The 23,853-nt window shown below is 35.2% G+C and overlaps 2 protein-coding genes across 9 annotated transcripts; one reads left to right on the top strand and one right to left on the bottom strand.

Moving 5' to 3' along the window:
- Positions 1–651: 651 nt before the first annotated feature.
- Positions 652–12,536, bottom strand: LOC100810441 (cysteine-tryptophan domain-containing zinc finger protein 3). Of its 5 annotated transcripts, XR_005892408.1 has the most exons (13): positions 11,685–12,532; positions 10,777–10,849; positions 10,549–10,676; positions 10,040–10,432; positions 7,916–9,216; positions 7,337–7,707; positions 5,453–7,218; positions 5,204–5,361; positions 4,258–4,418; positions 3,625–3,782; positions 1,415–3,086; positions 1,253–1,340; positions 652–801 (listed from the first exon to the last, which is right to left on the bottom strand). XR_005892408.1 is itself a non-coding variant. In XM_006583970.4 (11 exons), the coding sequence occupies exons 1-11, from the start codon at positions 11,778–11,780 to the stop codon at positions 2,865–2,867; spliced, it is 4,827 nt and encodes a 1,608-aa protein (XP_006584033.1). In that variant the 5' UTR covers positions 11,781–12,532; the 3' UTR covers positions 652–2,864. The 5 variants fall into 5 exon arrangements, 2 of the variants coding, with proteins under 2 accessions (XP_006584033.1, XP_006584036.1); XR_005892406.1 differs by having other exon boundaries at positions 652–1,340; XR_005892407.1 differs by having other exon boundaries at positions 1,253–3,086.
- Positions 12,537–14,785: 2,249 nt separating this feature from the next.
- On the top strand, positions 14,786–23,381 carry LOC100810976 (sucrose nonfermenting 4-like protein). 4 transcript variants are annotated; one of them, XM_041017438.1, is made up of 15 exons: positions 14,850–14,932; positions 15,021–15,091; positions 15,357–15,592; positions 15,717–15,804; positions 16,218–16,397; positions 16,879–17,016; positions 17,104–17,163; positions 17,468–17,557; positions 19,805–19,909; positions 20,458–20,596; positions 20,669–20,842; positions 21,140–21,203; positions 21,356–21,425; positions 22,567–22,681; positions 22,920–23,381. In XM_041017438.1, the coding sequence occupies exons 3-15, from the start codon at positions 15,468–15,470 to the stop codon at positions 23,018–23,020; spliced, it is 1,449 nt and encodes a 482-aa protein (XP_040873372.1). In that variant the 5' UTR covers positions 14,850–14,932; positions 15,021–15,091; positions 15,357–15,467; the 3' UTR covers positions 23,021–23,381. The 4 variants fall into 4 exon arrangements, with proteins under 4 accessions (XP_006584038.1, XP_006584037.1, XP_014633716.1 ...); XM_006583975.3 differs by lacking the exon at positions 15,021–15,091 and having other exon boundaries at positions 14,786–14,932; XM_006583974.4 differs by having other exon boundaries at positions 14,791–15,091.
- Positions 23,382–23,853: the final 472 nt, after the last annotated feature.

A 23,853-nucleotide genomic window follows, 5' to 3' on the forward strand; every position in this document is an offset into this window, starting at 1 on the left:
TAAGTTGCACTCTTGCAGATTAGAGAAGATTTCTTTCTTTTCTTTATTATCTCATGTTATCCTCCTTCACCTCTATAATAATATATACATCGATGTAACCATTGGCACTAAATTTCAAACATCCCGCTAAAGAAATACCTAGATATATACTCTATCTAACCATAACAGAATATTTGTGTAAACCGTAAAAACGTATACTAACAAATAAATATAATTATAGTCTGATCTGATCTAATGTAATATTTTGTAGATAACATAATAAAGATATTGATAATATAATTATATTTTAATCTAAATTGATATGCTTCATTAAATCAAGTCTTAAACTTAATTTCACCTCTCTTCAAATTTTCAATTAGCCCATGATCCTCCGGGTGCATGTCGCCAAGGGATCGGAACCTGGTGGGAAACGGCAACAGCGGATTTGTGTAGGAAATTGATAATGTTGTGTTTAATCAATTATGTGTCCATCAGGCGTCAGTAAAATTAAATAATAAATTTTAATATATAAAGTGCACATGTAAGCTGAACAAATATCTTGGTGAATACTCAATAGACAAATTTATTGAAATAAATAATAATAATAATAATAATAATAATAATAATAATAATAATAATAATAATATAAATAAGAGAACGGAATTATGAAAGAATGAAGAAGAAAAGGCTTTGTAGACCCAACTTTGATCTCCACGAGAAGAGCAGTCAACACAAGCTCAAGACGCACCTTATAAAACCACTGTTGTCAGTTATATGCTTGAGAGTTTCTTTAACACAAGGCATATTCTATTTGCAATGCACCTAACAAAACCAAAAATGCTGTCAGATATAAATCAAAAGCTGAGAGATTCATGGCAAACATGGTGCATGTTACAGATGGAGCATTAAGCTAATTGAAATATACAATTGGCTTGCATATGTTTTCAGTCGTTAAACCAAACTTTTAGTTTTGGTCTATAATTTGAGTTTTGATTTGAGTGCTTTGTTTTTCAAAAGTAAGCAATTCTGGTCACTACCATTATCATAGATCCAAATTCCCAACTCACCATCAAGTGACGAAGTCAGCATTTAATGGATCTATGATAATGGGAAGGATCAAAAGTGCTCAATTTATATAAAAAAAAAATGCACAAGCCAAAACTCAAATTTTAGAGACCAAAACCAAAATTTGGTAAATATATATGAACCAAAATCATACTTTTTAAGAGTGTACAAATTATATTGTAATATGCATTTGGTATAGCTCACATACTGTGAGCTACACACCCTTTACTTTTCCTTGATGTAATATGCAATTGAGTTCAATAGTGAGGACCCTGTGTTATGTCAAGGGTTTGAACCTGTGGAAAAACACTTGTTAGGAGGGATACCATCATTAAATCAAAAGGAGGGGCAAACATGTAGTGTTTCATACCATCATAGTCCAAAACATAATTTGTTGGTTTGGGGCTGCTTGAAAGAAATCAAATTGAGTGTATCACAGTCCAGTCTCTGCATAATTGTATTATCACATAGCACATAACTCGAGAAAGGAACTTTTATATATCTGCCAATATGTTAGAGCACGTAGACAGGTTTACTGTTATTACACTAAAATGTAGGACCAAAATATTCAAACAACAACAACAACAAAAATCTTATCCCACAGCAATAAAATATTCAAACATGAAAGGAAAATGAAAAATACTGAACCAATATTTGAAAAATGAAAAGCACATACCGAACCCTGAATGAAAAACATATAGCTCTTCCTGGGCTTACGATACTAACTTACTGAGTCTCAAATTCTCAATGTTTCAGTATGTGCAAGTGACTGTAAAGAAGCATAATTGAGATATCAATATACCCAGAACCTTATATGATTTTAACAGCTAATACCAGAATTACCCATTGAATCACTATCTCAATGTGTCCTTAAGGCTTCCTTGCAGTTTGTGCCAAAAGAGACGATAGGAACTGTCGTCCAGGATAATTACAAATATTAACAAATTTCAGATGAAATAATTCCTCCCAAATTACCAATAGAAAAGGAAACACATAAAATAAATTCTCGCAGAAATCAAATATAAAAAACTGCAAACCTTGGTCAAGCATAGAACTCAAAACCAGCATAAATTCCTCACAAGGTATATCAAAGTCAACTGACATTGCTGATTATTCATCTTGTACAGTTAACCAGATCCAAATAATAAACAGTAAATCTGCTAAACTGATGTAGGAAGTTAGATGACGAGCGTAGAACAAAGAACAGGTTTAACAATTATGACTAAGTACCTGTATATCTGAACACTTTAACTCCAAAAGCTAGCAGGACCAATATATGGGTTTGCATCAATTAGACACGCAATAAAAACCTTTCTGCAAGGATTTCTAATCATTCATAACTTCAATATGATAACAAAAAAATATTTCTTTAAAACTTGTTATGACTATATCAGTATCCAAAGCCCTCAAAACTGGTTGACTAACATTCCAGATTTTATTTTCTTCTTTTCTGGGGCTCCAAATCCGTGGAGCAAAGAATGTAGCACAGAACAATTACATTATATCCATCCTCAGTTACTTAACAAGAAGGAATCACTTCCCTCTTTCTAACAATCTAACCCATAAAATTTAAGGGTGAGAGAATTGTGCTCCTATTCACAAATAAGAACCTGAGCAATTAAAAATACATTCCAAAATTTGCTAATAAGCTCATTTTGTACACATGTACATAAGGGTATAACATATTGTGGGAGACCTGCCCTCTTTGCAGGTTTCCAGGTGCCAGCATAGGTAGATATCCTTAAGCCACTTCCTTTAAGGATACCTTCTCAGTAGAGAAGAGAAACCCAAAAAAACATTATATTATATAGAGTATTAAGTTAATCTCTAACACCACCAAGGCCAGCACGAGTAATTGCTTTCATTGCAGTCAAAACCAGATGTACAAGCTCATCTACATCTTGGAAGCTGAAATCAACAACCTTCCTAATAGAAGTTATGCAATCATTCCTATTCCGTGCCCCTTCCATGTTCAAATTAGCAGCCCTGTAAGTGCTCTTGCATTTTCTAGAAGCCTCCATTGCAAGATTTATGTCTTGAGTCTGCAAAATCACATGCTGACTTTTACCCATAGTGACTTTTTCATTAAATAAATTATTATGGCAAATTTAATAACTACATAAGCTAAACTTATTATTTAAGGAGAAGCAGGAAGAACAAAAGGAATAAACGATACTATAAGCTTGACATTTTACCTCTGACAAAAACTATAACATGCGTTGCATTAAAATGTGCATAGTGACAATAGCCAATATGACAGTTGAATTACCATATGATCTTTATATAACCACTAATTGTGCTTTCAAGGGATTACAGGTTTGAGCCAAGATTTTGCTTGCAATAAAAACTGATTTTAAGGGGAAAATCTGAACTTCCTATTTAGTGTAGAAAGACCAGCTTCCATCCATATGGACTTTTCTCATTCTATCTGGTAGTCCAATACAGAACCAATTTCCTACTATTACGTTGAATCATTAAACCACTAAATCCCCAAAAATAGTTCTGTGGTACTCCAGGGTCAAGGCACCCAGATAAAATTTCCAAATGAAACATGAGGCTTGTCAAGAAATTAAAACTTACAAAGTCCAGAAGCCTGACAATATTTGGGCGATTCTGAGCAGATATGACTTGATTGTTAGCAACATGAGTATTAGAACCCCTTGTCATAGTAACCTTATCCACTACCGCCAGGTTATTTAAATTATCAATATCAGATGCAGAAGACGAAGGAGATTCACCTAAAGAATGGAGTAAAAAAGCAGTGAAACACCAACATACAACAATGCTCAATCTTAGAATGTGGGTTTGGACCTAACTCAACCCCAAAAGTTAGCTCATGGGGTGAGGGTTGCCCCTCCCCCCCCTCCCTCCCCACTTATATATATATATTCTATCTTTGCCTTGTCTCTAGCTGATTTGGGACCTGGGTTTTTCCCAATACACCCCTTCACGCCTAGCACTTTGGGCTTGGTGCGTGGATAATATGGTAGGTGACCCGTTAATGGATCTAGGATAGGCTCTGATACCATCTTAGAATGTGGATTTGAGCCTAACTAGACCCCAAAAGCTAGCTTATAGGGTAAGGGTTGCCCCTCACTTATATACTATATCTTGGTACTATGTCTAGCCAATGTGGGACTTGGGTTTTTTCCCAATACTCAACAAGCCTGAAGAAATACACTTATATCTAAAGTCTAAACTGTATTCAATTACCTTGAGAAACCATTTGTAGAGTTAATTGCAACTCATGCCGATCCCTGTTTATGCTAGAATGTTTACAGTAAACCAGTCTCATGTATACCACCTCCATGCATTTATATGCCAAAGCAGCTGCAGCCATTTCTTGGCATTTTTCATATTTATGGGCGCAGGATCTGGAATACATTTTATGGAAGTTTATGATTAAAGGGAAGCTAAAGCAAATAGATCAAGAAAAACACAGTCCATCAAAATTCTAGGGTAATATGATGGCACTATTTTATAAAAAGAATTTTAACATATGAAAAGTATGTTTTTAACAGCACAAAGCAGCAGTGAAACACAGAAAGTTAATTATGCTAGGAAGTAGGAAAGCACTGATGACAAAGTTGACGGGTTTTAATTGAATATAATGGTTGAAGGAGTGTAATTGAACTATTGAAGATAGTTTTTGGACTTTGTATCACAAAATTGACATACAAGATCCCACCAGATCCAAACTTGTGCTTAGGTTACAGACAAGCAAACAAGTTGGGTTAAGTAATTCCAAAAACAGACAAAGACTCACAGTTTAAAGCAGCATTGAGTTATGGCAGCACTATAATTCATGGCTCCTATTGTCCTCTTAATCCCCATTAACCTCAAAGCACAATCACCCCCCAAAAAAAGTGGGAACACTCCAAAGGAAGAGGAGAGATATCCATTACAAAAATTAAGGCCAAGGAGAAGTTTTATTTATTTTTAAAAAAAAAACCTTAGTAGAAAGAGTTTAATTATTCCCTTTATTATATTTAGTTGCTACCATACATATTTGTAGTCTCCAAAAGAAAGTTTGAAATTTCCAATTTACTGAACATTCCCAAACCTTTTTTTTAACTCAAAATGTACTTTGACTGAAAACATTATAAATCAGAGATCATAAAAGTAACAAATTTACACATATCTTCCAAATTTTCCTTACTCAAAAAGTTTAGCAGTAGTAGCATATATTTGCATTTGACTTGTCTCTCCATGCTTGCTACTCTCACTGTGAGAACTTTCTAGAAGTGATGCTCCATGTAGAAACTTCAAGGCAGCTTTAAAATAAGTCTCATTACTTTCAAACTCAAACCCAGAATTCTACAGTCAGAATTAAACCATAGGTTAGAAAAAGAAAGATTCTACATTAAACAAACAGAGGTGAAGTAAAAGCTTTAAATAATCAAGTAACCTTATAATGATCTGCAGAATCTTTTAGCTTTGTGGCTTCTTCCAGAATGCTAGAGGCAGTTTGGCTAGAATTTGTTGTCACAGGACCTGACTCACTGAGTTGTCCATCAGGTATGAAACTTTCTGAACTGCAATTAACTCCAACCTTGCAACAAACATCAATTGGATTTCTCGCAAACTTGGGAACATCATTGCCAGAAGCGTGAACTGGGTGCCCATTAGACATATCTCCCTTTTGTGACTCAGGTGCAGTTCTAGAACCCACATATAATGTTTCCCTTTTCACTTTATCCTCGGAAGATGCGATCACTTTGGCTTTCCCATCTCTTGATCCAGTGCATACTTGATTAGCTATGTTTTCTTCCACAAAGTTCTGAATCAGGTTCTGCTGGGAGATAATCTTTCTATTAGTGCTACGTGTAGCATCCACTTTCAGAACTGGATTCCCAATCTCATTTTGTTTTTGCACAGTTTGTTTTCCAGCTTCATTTGACCAATGTCTTGAAGAATTTTTCTTACTAGGGTCGACAATCTTGTGATTAGACTTCAGAGAACTGTTCTTAACATCATTTCTTGTCTCAGTACCAGAAGCATGATGATTAGGATCAACTCTTGACTCATAACTCACATCATTTTTGTAAAAATCATTATCTGAAGCTGAAACCTTCATCTTATCCCTAATAACCTCCGAACCAGAAATTCTGTCCTTTTCCTTAACCCGCAATGATGTAACCTTACCAGATTTCTGCCAAGAAAGTGCATTTTCCTTATTACTCTTGTTCATTTTCTCCTCAAGATGTGAACCACTGCCACAATTACCATGTGCAGGATGTATGTCATATGAAATTCTCTCCTTCATTTTTACTGATAACTTCCCCTCCCTATTATCCAAACTTTTTGAAAGACCACGTTTTCTTGCATCATCTTTTTCTGATGTGTCCCCTGCTGCCAAAATACGCTTGTCCATGTTGGAGGTCCACAAAGGTGATGAGGTAACAGATTCTACAGGTGAGCCTCTGACATCTTCAAGGTTAGTTCTAGCTTTATGAGACCCTGAAACCTTAGAAGAGCTTGAAGTTGCTGTCAATGAAAGTTCTCCAGAGCCTAAATCCTTACCCAATTGATCAAAACAATCCAAAGCTTGGTAAGAAGCAACATTTTTTTTGTGCTTTCTTGGCTGCTGGACCTTATTAACACTTTTCACCTCTGTTCCAATAGCCATTTCATCCCTGCTGTCTGAAGAGAAAACTCGCTTCACCCCACTTTCTCTAACCAATTTATCATCCCTTTCGGTTACTGATTTTGCATCCATATTCAAAACTATATACTTCTTCTCCCTCCTATTTACATTGCCTTCTTTACCACATTTCATATCGCCTTCCAAGGACAATGTTTTGTTATGTTTCTCACTATCCAGCCAGTCAGTCATTTTCCTTTTCTTAATTGAACCAATTTTGCTGCTGTTTGTAGCATCCAATGAACCATCATCTGATGAAAACTGTGCCCAGTCTCCTTTCTTCACCGGAACTACCAACTTGTCCTCCAGATCATCAGACCAACAATAATCATCATATTTCCCCATATTTTTCCCACTAGCCTTTGTTGGTAAACCATTTCTTGAGTTTAGACCAACCTTCTTAAATTCCATGCTAGGATTCAGTTGTTTATCAGCATAGTAAACATCTTCAGTCTTAGATTTCTTAGCAGTTCCAGATCCATGTTGATTATCCTCCATCTTATGTTTCAATCTAAAATGATTTCTGTCACCTGCACACATTTGACAACATTGACATATTCTATTAAAAAAATAACTATAAATATTTACTGTGCCATAAAAATAAATATGAAGCAACATGATATATCAACCATGAAGTGAATGAGATACCTCCATTCATTTGCTTTTCTTTCACCTTAGGTGTGTTTTTTTCTTCTATCAAATTGTTCAACCTGCTCGAATGTTTAGAAATAGATTTCTTCATACGGTTTGAGTCTGCAGGCCCAATGTCATTATTGATTACTGACCTTGCCTTTTCATTAATACCATGTTTCTTCTTTCCTCGATCAAGCATTACATCAGAACTGGACTTTTTGTGATTCAGGCCAAGTTGCAGAGCATCAACAGATCTCACTTCAGTTTCAGGTCCAGTGGCACAGTTTTGCATGTTATTTTGACCCACAAAAATCGGCATTTGATAAGAAGCATAAAGTGTTTTCGTTGTCTCTTCCTCGCTGATGTTACACCGATTCATTCCAGGCCTAACAACAATTTCAGAAGAATATTGAAAGTCTAATAATATATATAGCAAAGACCAAATGTATCATAATTAGAAGAAAGGTAAAAATGTATTATAATTTGTATATCACTCTAGATACTGCTCAATTCTGGTTATAATACAAAATAAACTAAGTTTTAACTAGAAAAATATGCTCATAAATGAACCTAAGATGAGAGTAATCAACTTACAGCCAATATAGCATGCTACACAACCATTTCTCTGGAAGCTGCTCAGGCTTTAAACCCATAGGTAGAAGTCGCCATTTCTGGCAACTGTCACAGCATACCCAATCTTCTTCAATAACTTGAGGTGTTGCTGCTGCTGATGACGGAACAATCTCAGAAGTTGGTTTATTTTCAGCAATAGAAAATGCACCTGGTGCATCTTTTACACATGGCCCAGCTGACAACTGATTAACAACTTTATTGCCACTTGGTCTTTCCTTTACTATATATGCACTCTTATAAACATGATCAAGGATAGAATTTACTGTAGCCTTATTAAGGGTAGGCCTATCAGTTGGATTTATTCGATCAACTTTCCGTTGTGATTTTTTTCCTTTCAATGAATCTCTGTCACAATCTGTGACCTTATTATCCTTCATTGACTTTATTTTATGCATTTTACTTTTCGAAGAAGTAACACCAATGCCAGTACTCTTTCTATCATTTACCATTGCATTATTACTAGTACCAATGCTATCTTTTTCAGCATCAGTCATAACTTTTCCAGGACTCCTTTCACCTTTTGACTCATTCTTGCTTTCAGATTTTACCTTTCCTTCCTGATTAGTTTCACACTTTTGAGTATCTTGATCCACCTTACATTTCATTGTATCACACTTGATCCTTTTTGAAATTGCAAATGCATTACACTTGCTATTAATCTTAGGATCAGTTGAATTATTATTCTGAAAAATTTCCGTTTTATGCTCTAAAACTTTTTGCATAAAGCTACTCCCTGTATTTTGCTTCTCAATCTTGTCAAAATCCTGACCAGATATTGACTCTAGTGTATCCTCCTTCACTGCTTCAGTGGAAACCATTCTACATTTCACACCATCTTTATCAACCTCCTTGGATACTTCAAAAGCCTTAACAGTGACTTCATCTGTTTCACCAGCATCACAAATTGAACTTGACAGTGGAGTGCATCTCAGGTCATTAGATAGAAAGTCCTTTCGATTTAGAGTTCTACTTCTTAATTTTTTCTTCGTATGCAATGTCATATCATTCTCAGAATGGTTACCATTCATATGCTGCTTGTCACTTTGGTCCACCACTGTCACCTTCCTTTTCTTCAACAAATGTCCATCCCCCACAAAAGAATCTGATTCATCAGTAGACATGGAATAATGTTCTTGATGACCATTAAGAGAATACATGGGTTTGATGTTTCCATGAGCTTTTTCCTTTCTTATCAAGTAGAGGAGACTGTCATGTAGAGGTGATATTAGCACACCTCCAGGGATAGTGAAAGAAATCATAACCTGTAGCATCAAACATTATCAAAATTAAAGAAAAATATTGTTATATATAAAACAATTCATGTACTTTCACCCAACTGTTTAAGTTTTTAGGGCAGTTGGTTCATGACATGGTATCAGAGCTTCTGTGACCATGTAGTCTAGAGTTCAATCCTTGTTGCCTTGATTCTTTTGAATAAAAGTTAAGTTTCAGCACACAAGAAAAGATAGACCTATGCTTATCCATGCTTCAAGCTCAAAGGGCTCTTGCATGAGTGGCTGAATTAGATAAAGGATGAATCTGGAAGAGTTTATTTCCAGTTTATTTGAACTTATCTTATGCCTTAAGCACTTGGTTGAATCAGATATAAAGGGTGAATTTGGAAGTTTATTTCCAGTTTATTTGAACTTATCTTATGTCATAAGCACTTGTGCAAGTGTTTGGAAAAACTTTTGTAAATAGTTTACGATATGTCTATAAGTTGTTTTCAACTTATCTCAATTTTACCCTATTTCCTCTTTGATTATAGAGACAACTTATACGTAAGCATTTATATGATAGGCACTTATCTTGGTTCTAAATTGCAGTCCGCAACATAAAGATTTTTCAACTCACCACAAGTGCATAGCAACCACAATTACGACTGGCTGCATCAGCTGCATTTTCCCACAATTTCTCGCAATGTCAAGGATCACAACGAAACCGCAATTTAGAACCATAGAACTTATTCAATAAATGTTAAATTAAGTTGTTTACCTAAACACAACCAAAACCATTCGTGTACTTTCACTTGACAGCTTAAGCTATGAGAATAATGGGTTCATAGATATAGAACACATCATCTACCTGAACAATGCTAGTTGGAGATTCTTCAGGGGTTTCTTGAGATACATGTGGCATATCTTCACTTTCCTCATGGCTGTTCTCCATTGATGAAGATGGAGAGTCATCGAGTCCAAGACCACTGTAAATCACTGCCTTCTTTTTTGCTAAGATATCTGATTTCACTTTGATTCGCAACTTCAGTGTTCTTTGGTCAGTCAAATTTTCTGACTTATTTGCACAGTCTTTCAAAGTGAACTTCTCTATTACTTCATTGGAGGAAATATCTGTGTTCTTTACTGAGTTATCCGCTGAAGGTACTCTTATATTACGAAATGGAGGAGCTTTATAGGAAGCAGTTCCAAGCCTCATAGAAGGTGGTATATTTGGAGGTGCTTTTGAGTTCTGAAATGCAGCCTGTATTAAAACATAACCGACAATGCTCAAGAAAACCATATTTCTTCCAAGCTAACACATTATTTTCCCATCCAATGGACAAAAAAGCAAATAAAAAGTAATAAATTTTGATATACCACCATGTGGAGATTGCTAGGAGATTTTGGGGAACTACTGTGTTTTTGTGGAGTCTTTGGACAAGATCGCAAAGGAGGAGAGCGTTCACAGGTAGGTAAAAAGGAGCCATAGTCACCAAATTTTGCACCTGAAAAACATTCATATCATCCAATAATATTACTTTTGCGAGTGCAGAGGCAGATCTTTCATTTCTCATTACAAGATATGATTTCTATTATGTCACTTACCCAAACGGTCAGCAGAGATACCTTCTTCAAATTCCTTTCGAAAATGACCCAGAGCATGCTGAATCCTCTCATCCTTGAATAAAACAGGAAGCAAGTTATTAGTCCTATTGTTTTGAAGATGAAATTTAATCAAGAGGACAATGACTAAAGCAAAAATTGCATCAGTTAAAAAATATCACTAGGAACGAAGCAACATCACAACAGGCATCATGAAGCCCAGCAACAAGAATTCAACAGTTATCACTATTTATATCATTCAATTGGCAGGTAATAGTCTTCCCCCAGACCAAACTGTAAATGCAAATTAGCATACCATCAACAATCTGAGAAACAGCAAAAAGATGAACTTGCATCACAAGTACAAACTGATGCAGCATGTAGTTATCAATGGTGGGAGATTGGATGTGACAGATAGTAGATAGTGCTGCAAAAAAGTGTGCTTTTTTGTTATCCCACTTTCCAATGCCCCTCAATGTGAGAGATTCAAAACCATTGATTGGAGTTAAATTGGGATTTAAATAAATGGAGAAACAAACACACTCAAAAGCATCTACAGCATCCCTAAGGCAAACATAATTGATTCATAGTATGCATTAGCAGTTTTCTAGGATTGATTACCTTTGTTTGTCAGTTCCCAATACATACTATTATTATGTTTCAAAATCTCTTTCGATTATAGTGCTGAATTTCTTTTCCAATACCGAAAGATAAGTTTGTTTAATCATAAAAAAATTCAACAACTGCTCAATTCCCTGTATTCTCCCAGGAACAAAACACATTGATGAATTGAAAATTCATTATGGTACTAAATGATTTCATTTGTTTGTCCTATTTGCGTGCAAAATCAGTGTAGAGAAACCAAACTAGATAAGCATTGAACTTGTTTATGATTTGAAGTAAACCCTTACAATGTAAGAGAGAGAATCAAGGTCAATGTTGTCGTCATCATCATCCTTATAACAGAAGAAAGCCTCTCCTTCCTCGAACTCAGTATTGGCTTCCATCTCGAACACCACAAAATTAACCCCAAAATCCCAAACCCCAGAACCCGAAAAGTAACCCCTTCACTCTGGAACCTTCCCTGAAGTCCAGCATCACTTCAACCCAACCACACAAAAAATATTGGCGTAAAAAAAATCAATTTTTTATTTATAAAAAAAAAACGACCCAGGAGAAGAAGCAGAAAACCCAGAAGCGAAAAGCGATGAAAGAAAGTGTGATCATGCGACGGGGCAATCGTTGAAGTGAATTATTAGTTGCATTAAAAATTAATTTTGGGTTTGACCAAAGAATCAGGGGAGAATTGATCAGACGGTGGAGATCGAGGAAGCGATGAATGAATGAATTGAGTTTAGACGCAGACTGAGACTTCAAACGGAATTCGAAAATCTTTCACGCTCTTGAATGAATGTTATGATGTGCCCAGCGAGCACGGAGAAGGAAAGAAAGAAAGGACCTTCACCTGGGTTTTGGTCTCTCAGTTTTGGCAATTTTTTTATTTTTATTTTTTAATTTCTTGCCTTTCTATCTATGTTTGGTTCGAAATTTGGACTTTTACACTTTTTTTTATGAGAAAAAGGACTTTTAAATCACCTTTTTTAATTTTTATTCACCGGTTATTTTTATTTATGATTTTAAATATATATAATGTACAAAATAGTTTACAGATATAATGAAAACTATCCAATGTGTCTTGCCGAAGGTACTAAAGTAAATCTCTCATTTCTTGTGTAACGTCAATTCCATCGTTTCTCTTTAATATAATAAATGTGAATAATAAATAAAAATAAAGGGTGTGAATTATCTGGATAACCTTATGGTTTGGTTAATGAGAATAGCTAGTAATAGAGTCTTAGTAATGTTGTTGAATTGGCATGATTGGGGTGTTCTAGGTGGGATCCTTTTGTATTTTATTTTTTTCTCAGCAAAGATAATATTATATATATATATATATATAACTTGGAGTACCAGAGGTACTAAATACAAAATAGAAGCCACCATACAAAAGGTTCCACGATCAAACCTATACATTCTGAGAGAGAACCTTTTTATGCGTGCAAAAATGAAATGACATTTAATATCCCACAACGATCTATCCCCTACTGAAAATAAAACCCTTATCTAATGCTACTAGATCATTGGTTAAAGTGAATAGAGAAATCCTTCTCAAAGTTTCTAAGTCAAGTCCAGAGAATGAATGTTGCATCTTCAAACAATTTATTAGCATTGAAAGCTGCATTAGAAAAGACTATGGAATTCCTTAGCTTCCAAATAGACCACATTAGTGCCATCCACCAGCATTGCCATCTCTTGAGTCGAGCACCATCCACTTGAATATCGATAAACTGCTGGAAGTGTTGTTTAGGGGTGAGGGGGATAGCACCTTTTAAATTCGGCCAAGACATAGTTTCCCACCAAAGAGGCTGGATTTTGCTACAGTGTAGGAATAGATGAGCTGCATCCTCCTCTTTGATTATGCAAAAAGGGCATGAGATGTCAGTGAGCTGCACTTGTCTCCGCTGTAAATTTAGCCTTGTAGGTAATCTATCCCTGAGTAGCCTCCACACAAAGACAATTACTTTGCTTGGGACCTTTATGCTCCATAATTTTGAATAACACTCATCCAGTGTTCCAGCTTCTAATCCTTCCCCAAGCATACTATAGGCAGTATGAGCTGAATATTGACCAGTTGGATCTCCAAGCCACTCCTATCCATCAAAATCTTGTTGCCGAATAACCTTGTGTTGGACCTCAGTTAGGAAGTTGACTGCCCTATCAATTTCACTATCAAACAGCGGTCTTCTCCATGTAAAGTTCCATTCCCAGCCACTATCCTTGTGGCTTCCCATCTGTTGTATGAGCTGTTGCTGCTGAAGGGAAATTGAGTATAGTTTGAGAAATTTTTCAGCCAATGATTCCTCTCCACAAATCCACCTATCCTCCTAGAATTTAAATTTATCACCGTTGCCAACCTTCCACTTCATGCCTTTCTGAAGAATCTGACCCTGTTGAGATTGAATTAGAGCCCTTTTTAGATCTCCCCACCAAACTGATTCAGCCCCCACTCTGTCTACTTCGAATAAACCCCTCCATCCTCCATATTTGGATTCAAGAACTCTAGCCCATAATTCTCCTTTATTCTGCATGAGATTCCACAACCATTTTCCAAGTAATGCGAGATTAAACTGATTAATATCCTTAATGCCCAAGCCGCCTTCCTCTTTTGGTAAACAAATTGACTTCCACGACACCCATGCAATCTTATTTTGATCTAAACCTCCTCCCCACAGGAACCTACGCTGCACCCGCACCAATTTCTCCACCACTACTTTAGGTACCCTGAAAAAAGAAAAAAAATAAATCGGGATCACTGATTTTATTAATGTCACTCTCCCCCCAAGAAAAGAAATAAATCTTATTTTGGATCCTTTTGTATTTGTTCAAGACTCGCCAATGGATAGCTAGTTAGTTATCTTTGTAGTGGCTAATCATGTAACGCTTCTATCTCAATTTTGTGATTCATTATTTTATGTTTTCCAAAATTATTTCTTTTGTTTTTCATTAAAAATATTAATATTCTTTTGATGGAATATTAAATATAAGTAAAATAATTAATTTAATTTAATAATAATTAAAATAATTAATTATTTCAAAATCTAACATTAACGGATTACTAATGTTTTCAAATAAAAAATATAAAAGAATTAAAATAAAACTTTTAAAAATATAAAAAAATTTAAAATTTAATATATTAAAATAAATCTGAAACATAAATAATAAAAATGAAAATTTTAAAATTTAACATATCAAAATAAAAAAAAATTAAAATATAATTAATAAAAAAAATGAGATTTAGCCTTTTAAAAATCATACTTTTATTTATTGACTGATAATTAAACTTTGAAAATTTAACATTTATAATCTTCTTAACTAAAAATTTACTGTATTACATTACTTTAGATGCATAAAATCATTGGAGATTGACATTTTGCAAAAACAAATTACATTTTCTTCTCTAACAATGATTAGTCAATAGCAGCTTCATAATTCATTGACCCTATTCCTTTCTTTATTTTCGGATTAAATTAACATCAATTTTTGTTTTTGGCTTCAGTGATAAATTTTCAGCATCTATTTCAAGGTTTCGTCTTTTTTGGTATTTTTCTTTTCACGGTTGGATTCTTTCATAGCTCACCCATCTTCGATTTTCTTTTCTCAACCTATATCCTCTTATGTTTCAATAGGGTTTCTATATTATTTCTTCCCCCCCCCCCCCAGAAATTCATAAATTCGTGGAAGTTCGAGGCTCGATTTGGTACGTTTCTTTCAATTTAGGGTTAGGGTTTGGTGTCTATTAGTCAATGGGTCTGTGGCATGCAAATTGGGGTGTTGATTTCCGTACCCGCTTCAAATCTCTGTTTGGTCCTGTTGCAATGAGCAATGGACACTGGCTGTTTTTCATTTTTCGTGAAACAAAGCATCAAAAGTTTAACTTTTTTATTTTATTTTCCCAACAGGAATTTGATTTTAGGATGAATTCTGCCTTTTCTCTTTAGCTTTTTTTCTGTTTGGCTTCGTAGTGCATTGAATTGGTGCTGCATTTACTCAACGAATTGAACAAGGTGGCATGATGCGATGAGTTGGTGTTCTATGAGGGTATTCTCAGTGTAACACTCTGAATTTGAAGCAAAATGTTCAGTCCAAGCATGGATTCTGCAAGGGATGCGAGTGGTGTGGCAGGGACCGTGCTCATTCCCATGCGGTTTGTGTGGCCATACGGAGGAAGAAGTGTGTATCTAAGTGGTTCTTTCACACGGTGAGTCTTTTGTAAATTGCTACAACTTAATCCATCAGCAACCAGCACCCTTTTGGAGAAAAAAAAGCTCTACTTTTATCTGATTTATTGTGTTGGTTTTCGTGGGATTCATGTCACTTTCAAGGTGGTCTGAACTTCTACAAATGTCGCCAGTGGAAGGTTGCCCAACTGTGTTTCAAGTTATTCATAGCTTGATCCCTGGTCATCATCAGGTCAGTTTAGTTTTTAGTGCTTTGCTGGTACTAAATGTTGATTGAATCCAAGTTTCATGCTCTTTCTAAATTTTATGTATGTAAATGTGTGTCTGGATAACTGGTTTTGTGCATTTCATAATTTTTATTGTCTATTGTTTGTAAGTATGTTTTGGTGGCAAAATGTTCCTTTGGCATCGAGCTCTGCATTAATGATAATACTTTAAAGTCTAGACTGCATAAGAGAAATGGTTATTGAGTGAGGTTTTTTATTTCCAGAGGTTTTGAATATAAGATCTATTCACAATTTTAGCTTTTTTTTTTAGATTTTGTTTATGAAACATGTTAGTGGAATTAAAACGATGCAATTTGAGAAATTTTTTTATCTTTATTCTTGGTGCCTAGATACTTATTTTATATTTATTTGAATGCAGTACAAGTTTTTTGTTGATGGAGAATGGCGGCATGATGACCATCAACCTTGTGTATCTGGAGAATATGGGATAGTTAACACTGTTTTATTGGCTACTGATCCTAATATTGTACCTGTTTTAACTCCAGAAATAGTTTCTGGATCTAACATGGATGTGGACAATGAGGCTTTTCGATGCATGGTAAGAGTTAGTCATACTTTGACAGTTGTGATTGTTGTTATGACTTATGAGCGTAACTTCTCTTTGTATGCTGACTAGTGGGTTTGCACTTTGGACTGAAATTTCAAAGAATAGTTTTCATACCATGATCTATTTGGAGATTGTATTGCAACTAATCTATAATACCTCGTAGATCCTTGTTATTTTTAATGTCTTTCTATCCACTAATACTCATATATGTAGGTATATTTTTATCATAAATGTTTGTCCACATCTTAAGGAAGGTTTGAGATTTCTGGGTGCTTTGGGGAATGGGATGGATGGGAAAGAAGAGAGAGAGAGAGGAGAGACTGAATAGAAAATGTGATAGTGGTTTATGGAGGCAACAATTGATGGGTAATTTAGTGTAAGAAAATGTGTATACCAAAATTTCATTTTGCCTTTTAATATTGTTATAAATTATAGATTTGTTTTTCCTTGCTTATGGAATTTCATTGTTCAGGTCCGATTGACAGACAGTACATTAAATAATGTGTTATTACCAAGAATATCAGATGTTGATATACAGACCTCTCGTCAGCGTATTTCTGCATTCCTATCTATGAGTACAGCATATGAATTACTTCCCGAGTCAGGCAAGGTTTGGAACTTTTTCCATTGACCCATTATTTTTGAACTTACTATCTAGAATTACATAATTTACTAATTTAGTGACATCTGGCCACAGGTTGTTACCTTGGATGTTGATCTGCCTGTGAAACAGGCATTTCACATACTGCATGAGCAGGTATCTTTGCTTTGCTTGGACTAAAATTCTTATAGTGACTTTTCAAATATGTTGAATGATTCTGCTAAAAATGTGTTTGAATACTGGATACTGCTGTATCTTCCTTTCTTTTACCCTGATAAATAGGAGGGAAATAACTAATATGCTTTTGAATCCTTTTGTGGAATTTGAGCAGTTGTTTCAAAACCTTCTTGCTTGAGTCTTTTGCTTCTTGCATTAATTCATCAATACTATTACTGTATGTTTTTTCTTTGCTGATTAGTAGCTTATTCATGCAACTATTATGAATCGGGTAATTTTACAGGGAATTCCCGTCGCTCCTCTTTGGGACATCTGCAAGGGGCAGTTTGTTGGAGTTCTTAGTGCCTTGGATTTTATTTTAATTATAAGAGAGGTATGTAAAGCATAAGACTACTTGCCTTTCTGTTGGCAAATTTTCTGAAAGCAAAGCTCTTATCGTTATGGCTTGTATAACACTTCAAGTAACTTGGAAATATCTTGGAAATGCTAATTTTGTTCATGAAAGGTGGGCCCGTTGCTTCATATTCCTACAATTTAGTCCCATTTTATGCTTGTGTGTCAAGTCCAACCATCTTCTTGCAAGAACTGTATCTCCAGCCTTGCCACGTAGCAAGCTCCATCTAATGTATGGTCAGATCAAATTACTAAAAAAGTAAACAGAAGAATCTTAATAATGTTTGAGCAATTGACATTGAATAACTAAATGATCAATTGACCAGCATGTTATTTGCTGAAACAATACCAACTTATAACATTTAATTTCCATTTATTCGCAGTTGAATATGGGTATGATAAATCAGTTTTTAAGGAGCCACTACAAAATTTGAATTTGGTCTGTCTTCTTAAAATTTCTAACCTTTGTTTTTGCACCAAGTTTCTTGAATAAACCTTTTAACATGGTCCAATTGGTGGACACGATAGAATAAAAAAAGATAGGATCAGTGTTGTCAAATGGCGGTTATGGCGGCGCCATGGCGGTATGGCATGGTGGATTTTTGAAAAAATGCCACCAAATAGCGGTGGCGTTGTGGGTTTCAACTGGCGGCGCCATGGCAGCCGCCATAGGTTTAACAGTGGTGGCGGAATAGCAGTTATGGCGGAAGAAACGTTTTTTTTTTAAATTTTCCCAAAATGACAGATTGGGCAGTCTTGGGCTGACCCGACCCAATCCTAAATCCAGTTTTGGAATCAAAATGGGATGAGCAGCACGCACCAGCGCGAGCACCACGCGAACTCCCGAAGTCGACGACGGCACCATGCACCAGCACGAGTTCTCTCATGGTCTCACCCGAAGTTGATGACGGCACCACGCTCCAGTGCGAGTTCTCTCGGTCTCACCCGAAGTCGACGATGGCACCACGCGAGCACCACGCACGCGAGCAATGGATGGCGACGGCAATGGCTACAGACGGCAGCGGCAACACCCTGGTTCTGTTTTTTTTGTTTCTGTTTAACACTCTTTTTTAATTTTTGGTTCTGTTTTTTTTGTTTCTGTTCAGCCCTCTTCTACTAATTACATTGGAGAAGATGATCAGAACCTCAACTTATACTTTGCACTTTGCATTATGCTTTTATCCTTTTGTTATTTTGAACTCTTGAATGAGTTTATTTGGTGTTGGTTATTGTGTGAACTCATGAAACTTTTTTAGTTTATTTGAATGCAATCCATTGTTTTTTAAATTTTTTATTTATATTTGTTTTTTATTTATTGTTTTGTTAATATTTATATGTATATATATATATATATATATATATATATATATATATATATATAATTTTTTTTTATTTGTCCGCCATTTGCCGCTACGCCATCTGCCATATTTTTATGGTGGATTTTTGGCTTTCCGCCATAAACCGTCATCCGCCATTAACAACATTGGATAGGATAAGAGTAGGATTGGGTAGGGTGATAGGATGGTCTTGTCACATATTATTAGCTCACTAAACAATGAACTAAGATAGAGTAGGGTTGCTGGTGAGAGTGTAAATGAAGTGTGCAAGGACTATGGAGAGGAAAGGATGAGCGAGTAGGGAGATCAAGAGCTAAGGGGGAGTGAGGATTATATTCCTTAATCCCATCTTGTTGGGTTTGAACCTAACTTTTACCACAGTATAAAATTTTAATTGTTGAATAGGATAGGGTAGGGTTTTAGGATGGTCTTGTCATATCTTATTAGCTCACTAAAACAATGAATTAAGATAGGATATGATAACTCATCCTATTCTATCTTCCTTATAATGTCCACCAAACAGGCTCCTAGAGTGTTTTTGTTTTAATGTATCTAGAATCATTCCCAAGAAAGTGAGGTTGGGACATATATCATTCCAATGCTTGATACAAGTTTTTTAAAAAAATATTCCTTGGTATCTATCATTTATTCCCACCCCAGGAAAATTAAATACCTGCATTTCCTTTTTACTCTCTGATAACTTCCTTGCATCTCTAAAGATATTGATTTTAAGCTGCTTCCTGTATAATATGAGCTGGATTCCAGAAATCAGTTGTTGAGAATCAATATCAAGATTTTCCAGATGGTGATAAATTGCACATTCTAATTGTAAGCTTAATCTATCTTCAATATTTCGTAATGCCTGTTAAAACATGTTGTCCTTTTCTCAGCTCGGAAATCATGGGTCCAATCTAACAGAAGAGGAGCTTGAAACACATACCATATCAGCTTGGAAAGGAGGAAAGTGGACAGGATTTACACAATGTTTTATCCGTGTAAGTGTTTTATGTGGCTTTTTATGGCATTGTTATGTATATGCTCTTATTTTCTACTAGTTTTTTTTCCTTTTTCTGTAAGGTGTATAATATGAGGATGCTCATTTTTGTGCTATACATGGAAAAGCTTGAGTTAGTTATAGATTTGGAAATGATTCTTTATGTTTTGATAACTTTAACCCTGGGTCTATAGGAATGACAATTGGATCCAAACCCTATGTCAATTTTCTAAACATTGTTGTTTCTTTTGCGATCTTCATGCTTTGGCCTGTGTAAATGTTTGATCAATCAAGAAATAATCCAGTCATTTGACTATATCATTTTATGCTTTAATTGTAAGTACCTCTCCTTTACACCAACTATGCAGTTAGCCAACTTATTTTTTTGTTGGAACTTGGATTTGATGTAGCTGCTTCTTGAGTTCTATGTGAAACTTTGCCCAATAATTACCCTGTTTATATCTTTCTGAGCTTAATGAAGATCTGTTTTGGAAAGTCATTGTAATCTTTATATAATGGCCTCTATATTGATTGTTTTCATTTATGCAGGCAGGGCCATATGATAATTTGAAAGAGATTGCTGTGAAGATCCTGCAAAATGGAATTTCAACAGTTCCTATTATTCATTCAGAAGATGGTTCATTTCCACAGCTACTACATCTTGCTTCACTTTCAGGAATCCTTAAATGTAAGTTTTTCCCCCTAACTTTCTTTAATGTTTGTTAAGATATGCTTGATTCTTACCAAATTAATTTTTCAGGTATTTGCAGGTATTTTAGGAATTGTTCTAGTTCATTACCTATACTTCAACTTCCAATTTGTGCAATCCCTGTGGGGACGTGGGTGCCCAAAATTGGGGAATCAAATCGCCGGCCTCTAGCAATGTTGAGACCAAATGCTTCACTTACTTCAGCCCTAAACTTATTAGTTCAAGGTGCAATTTCTTTGTCTGACCTTGAACATATTGTACCCAAAAAAAGTAACAGAAAGAATAAAGAAATTGGTATCCTATTATATTTTTGAGGCATGAGTTGATGGTAGAGGGCACTGCCTCCACTTTGAGAAGAAGGGTTGTTTTTGTGGGTGATTAACGACAAAACAAGATGAATATTTAGGCTAAATTTAAATCAAGGATAATCCATTTTCTGATTTAAACAAATAACTTATAAAAGAGGTGTTGGCTTGCACAATATAATTATACTATCATAACATTTTGTTCGTTGTTTTGTAGCTCAAGTAAGTTCAATACCAATAGTTGATGATAGTGACTCATTACTGGATATATATTGTCGAAGGTTAGTTATTTTTATCCTTCTTAATGCACTTATTGATGCCTTGTTTGATATATTTGAAATCAATCTATGGTCCAATCATTAAATTGTCCTACCAGTCTTATTTAGAGTCACTTGTCTAGTTTCTCACTTTTCCTCCCCTCCTTGCTTTACAGTGATATAACAGCTTTGGCAAAGGACAGAACTTACACACATATTAATCTTGATGAAATGACTGTTCATCAGGCAAGTTTTTGTTTCCTAATAAACTTTTTTGTTGACAATTTTTGTTGTGAAAATAAAAAAACAATATGACAGTTTGTCTTGTCTGTTTAGGTAGTTTTCCTGACTTGTATGACACTAGTCACATGAGGACGATCTTAAGAATTGATAGATTAAATCAGTGCTTTTCCTCTCAATTTTCTTTTACAAAGAATGGAAGAATTTAGACAGCATTACAAAGAGTGTCTAGAACTAAGATGTTTTTATTTGTTTTTCGTTCCCATCGAAGTCGTGCAATGTCCTTCATTCTTGAAATGTTTATCTCGTATCTCAAAAATGATATTTGATTATTTGTTTCTTTTGCTTGATTATTGGCTGATTAAGGGATCTAGAGGTTGATATGGAAAAAACTGAAGTTCACTTGTGGGAGTTCACTTCATTTTTCCTTTTTTTTATCTTACAAGTGCTTATGGAAAAGTTTATCCAAACAGGGCCGTAGCATGAGAAGTTGGTTAGTTAGAGGGGATTTGTGAGGTAAATAAATTGGAGGAGGATTTAAGAGAAGAGAATCTATCATGTATCATTTGTTGATTGAGCTTTTGCTCTTTGTGAAAGGAGAAATGAGAAATCCATGGAGGAGATCTCTCCTATTTTCTGTTCTTTCCATTCAATTCCATAAAATCTTTCTTTAATTTCCAATTTCTACTTTTCTATGCTTTATTCCTAACTGTGCTGATGTAAACCCACCCTCACCATTAGCGCACACCTAGTGGTAAATATTTTTAGCAGAATTTAAAAACCGGTTTTAAACAGATGAGCAATTTTGTCCTTAATGGCTGAGTTGAACATTATGAATGGAAATAACTACTTTGATAGTTTATGTCGATTACCTTTCGTTGTTCATTTTTTGAAATTTAATTTAAATTACCAAGGGTCCGAGTTTGTGTTCCAGTAAAAAAAAAAAAAGTTTTGGTGAATGTTATTTGTGAATTTAGTTGAAGAATAAGGAAGAAAACTTGCATTTTGAACTGTTATATCAAGATAGTACTAATGTCAGTGTGTGGTTTATGGTCGTGTTCCTTGCTGTTTCTATACAAATATGGATGTTTATATAGTGATTTTATTCTCAGGATCTAAGTATCTCTTGCATGCTTTATTTGTCCAGGCATTGCAATTGGGCCAGGATTCTTACAATACTTACGAGCTGAGAAGTCAAAGATGTCAGATGTGTTTGCGAACTGATTCTCTGCATAAAGTGATGGAACGTTTGGCAAATCCAGGTTGGTTTCTTTTCCCGTTTTTAAGATGAAAGGGGCTCGTGTTATCCTTCTAACATATGAAGGGACAATTTTCTCATTTTAAACCTTGAAAAATCTGAATGTAATTTGACTATAAAACTGTTGAACTTGGAAATGTTATTTGTTAATTTGGTTTGGCATTAGTTTTGGTTTTTAGTTATTGGACTTAATTATGAAGACTGCTGTGCTGAAAATTTTGGGTTCACTAACCTGGATTTAGGTGTGAGGCGGCTTGTAATTGTGGAAGCTGGCAGCAAGCGCGTAGAAGGCATCATAGCATTGAGTGACATATTCAACTTCTTCCTTGGTTATAACAGTTAGTGTGGTGGTCATGACACTTATGCATATAGTCAGGCAACCATCTCGGCCCAGCCACTAAAAAGAGATTCCAGAGCTTTTACACGGTGATTTGATCTTTATTTCATTGAAATACAATTGGATTGACCTCTTGCTTCATTGCCTTGTTTTAAGATTTTAGGCTTGAGAAAGAGAGGCCTGTAAATTTTAGTCTGATTGCCCCAAATTTATTCATCTCACCCCCAGTCATATTATGTTCAAATATGTTGTGCTCCTGTTATAGATACACAAGCAAAGGGAAGTGCACAATGTCTGTCTGTAATCGTTTCATATTGTGAAGATACAAATTCCGGGGGGGGAAATTATGGGAGGACCATATTCGAAATACTCTTGTTTTGTTGACTATCTTTAGTTCCCGATGGATAGTGCGTAATTGGCATTGTCAAGTGGTGATGGGCAAATATTTTCTTGTGTTTTTTTTCCTCTCATTTTCCCCCCATTTATGCAAAAGATTTAAGTGATGGAAATATGAAATTTATTTTTCGAAAAGAAAAAAGGAAAATGTGGAGAATGAGTGGATGGAAATGAAAGAAAACGGTGTAGACTTTAATCATTAAAGGACTAATCTATTTTTCGTTCGGACTAAATTAGGCAATGAAATTTGTTAGGTGGCTATTTACTCGACAACTAGAACCCGATGAACAGAACTACTTCCATAATCGAAATGTAAAATAAAAATAAAAATAAAAAAACAGCTGGTTAGTCTGAGGAGACTTAGCAAAAAGAGAAATGTAAATGAAAAATATTGCGTTCGAAATGTGAACGAAAAATACATCCATTGTGGACTCGACAACTAG

This window comes from Glycine max, chromosome 7 (genome assembly GCF_000004515.6).
Source record: "Glycine max cultivar Williams 82 chromosome 7, Glycine_max_v4.0, whole genome shotgun sequence".
Lineage (NCBI taxonomy): Eukaryota > Viridiplantae > Streptophyta > Magnoliopsida > Fabales > Fabaceae > Glycine > Glycine max.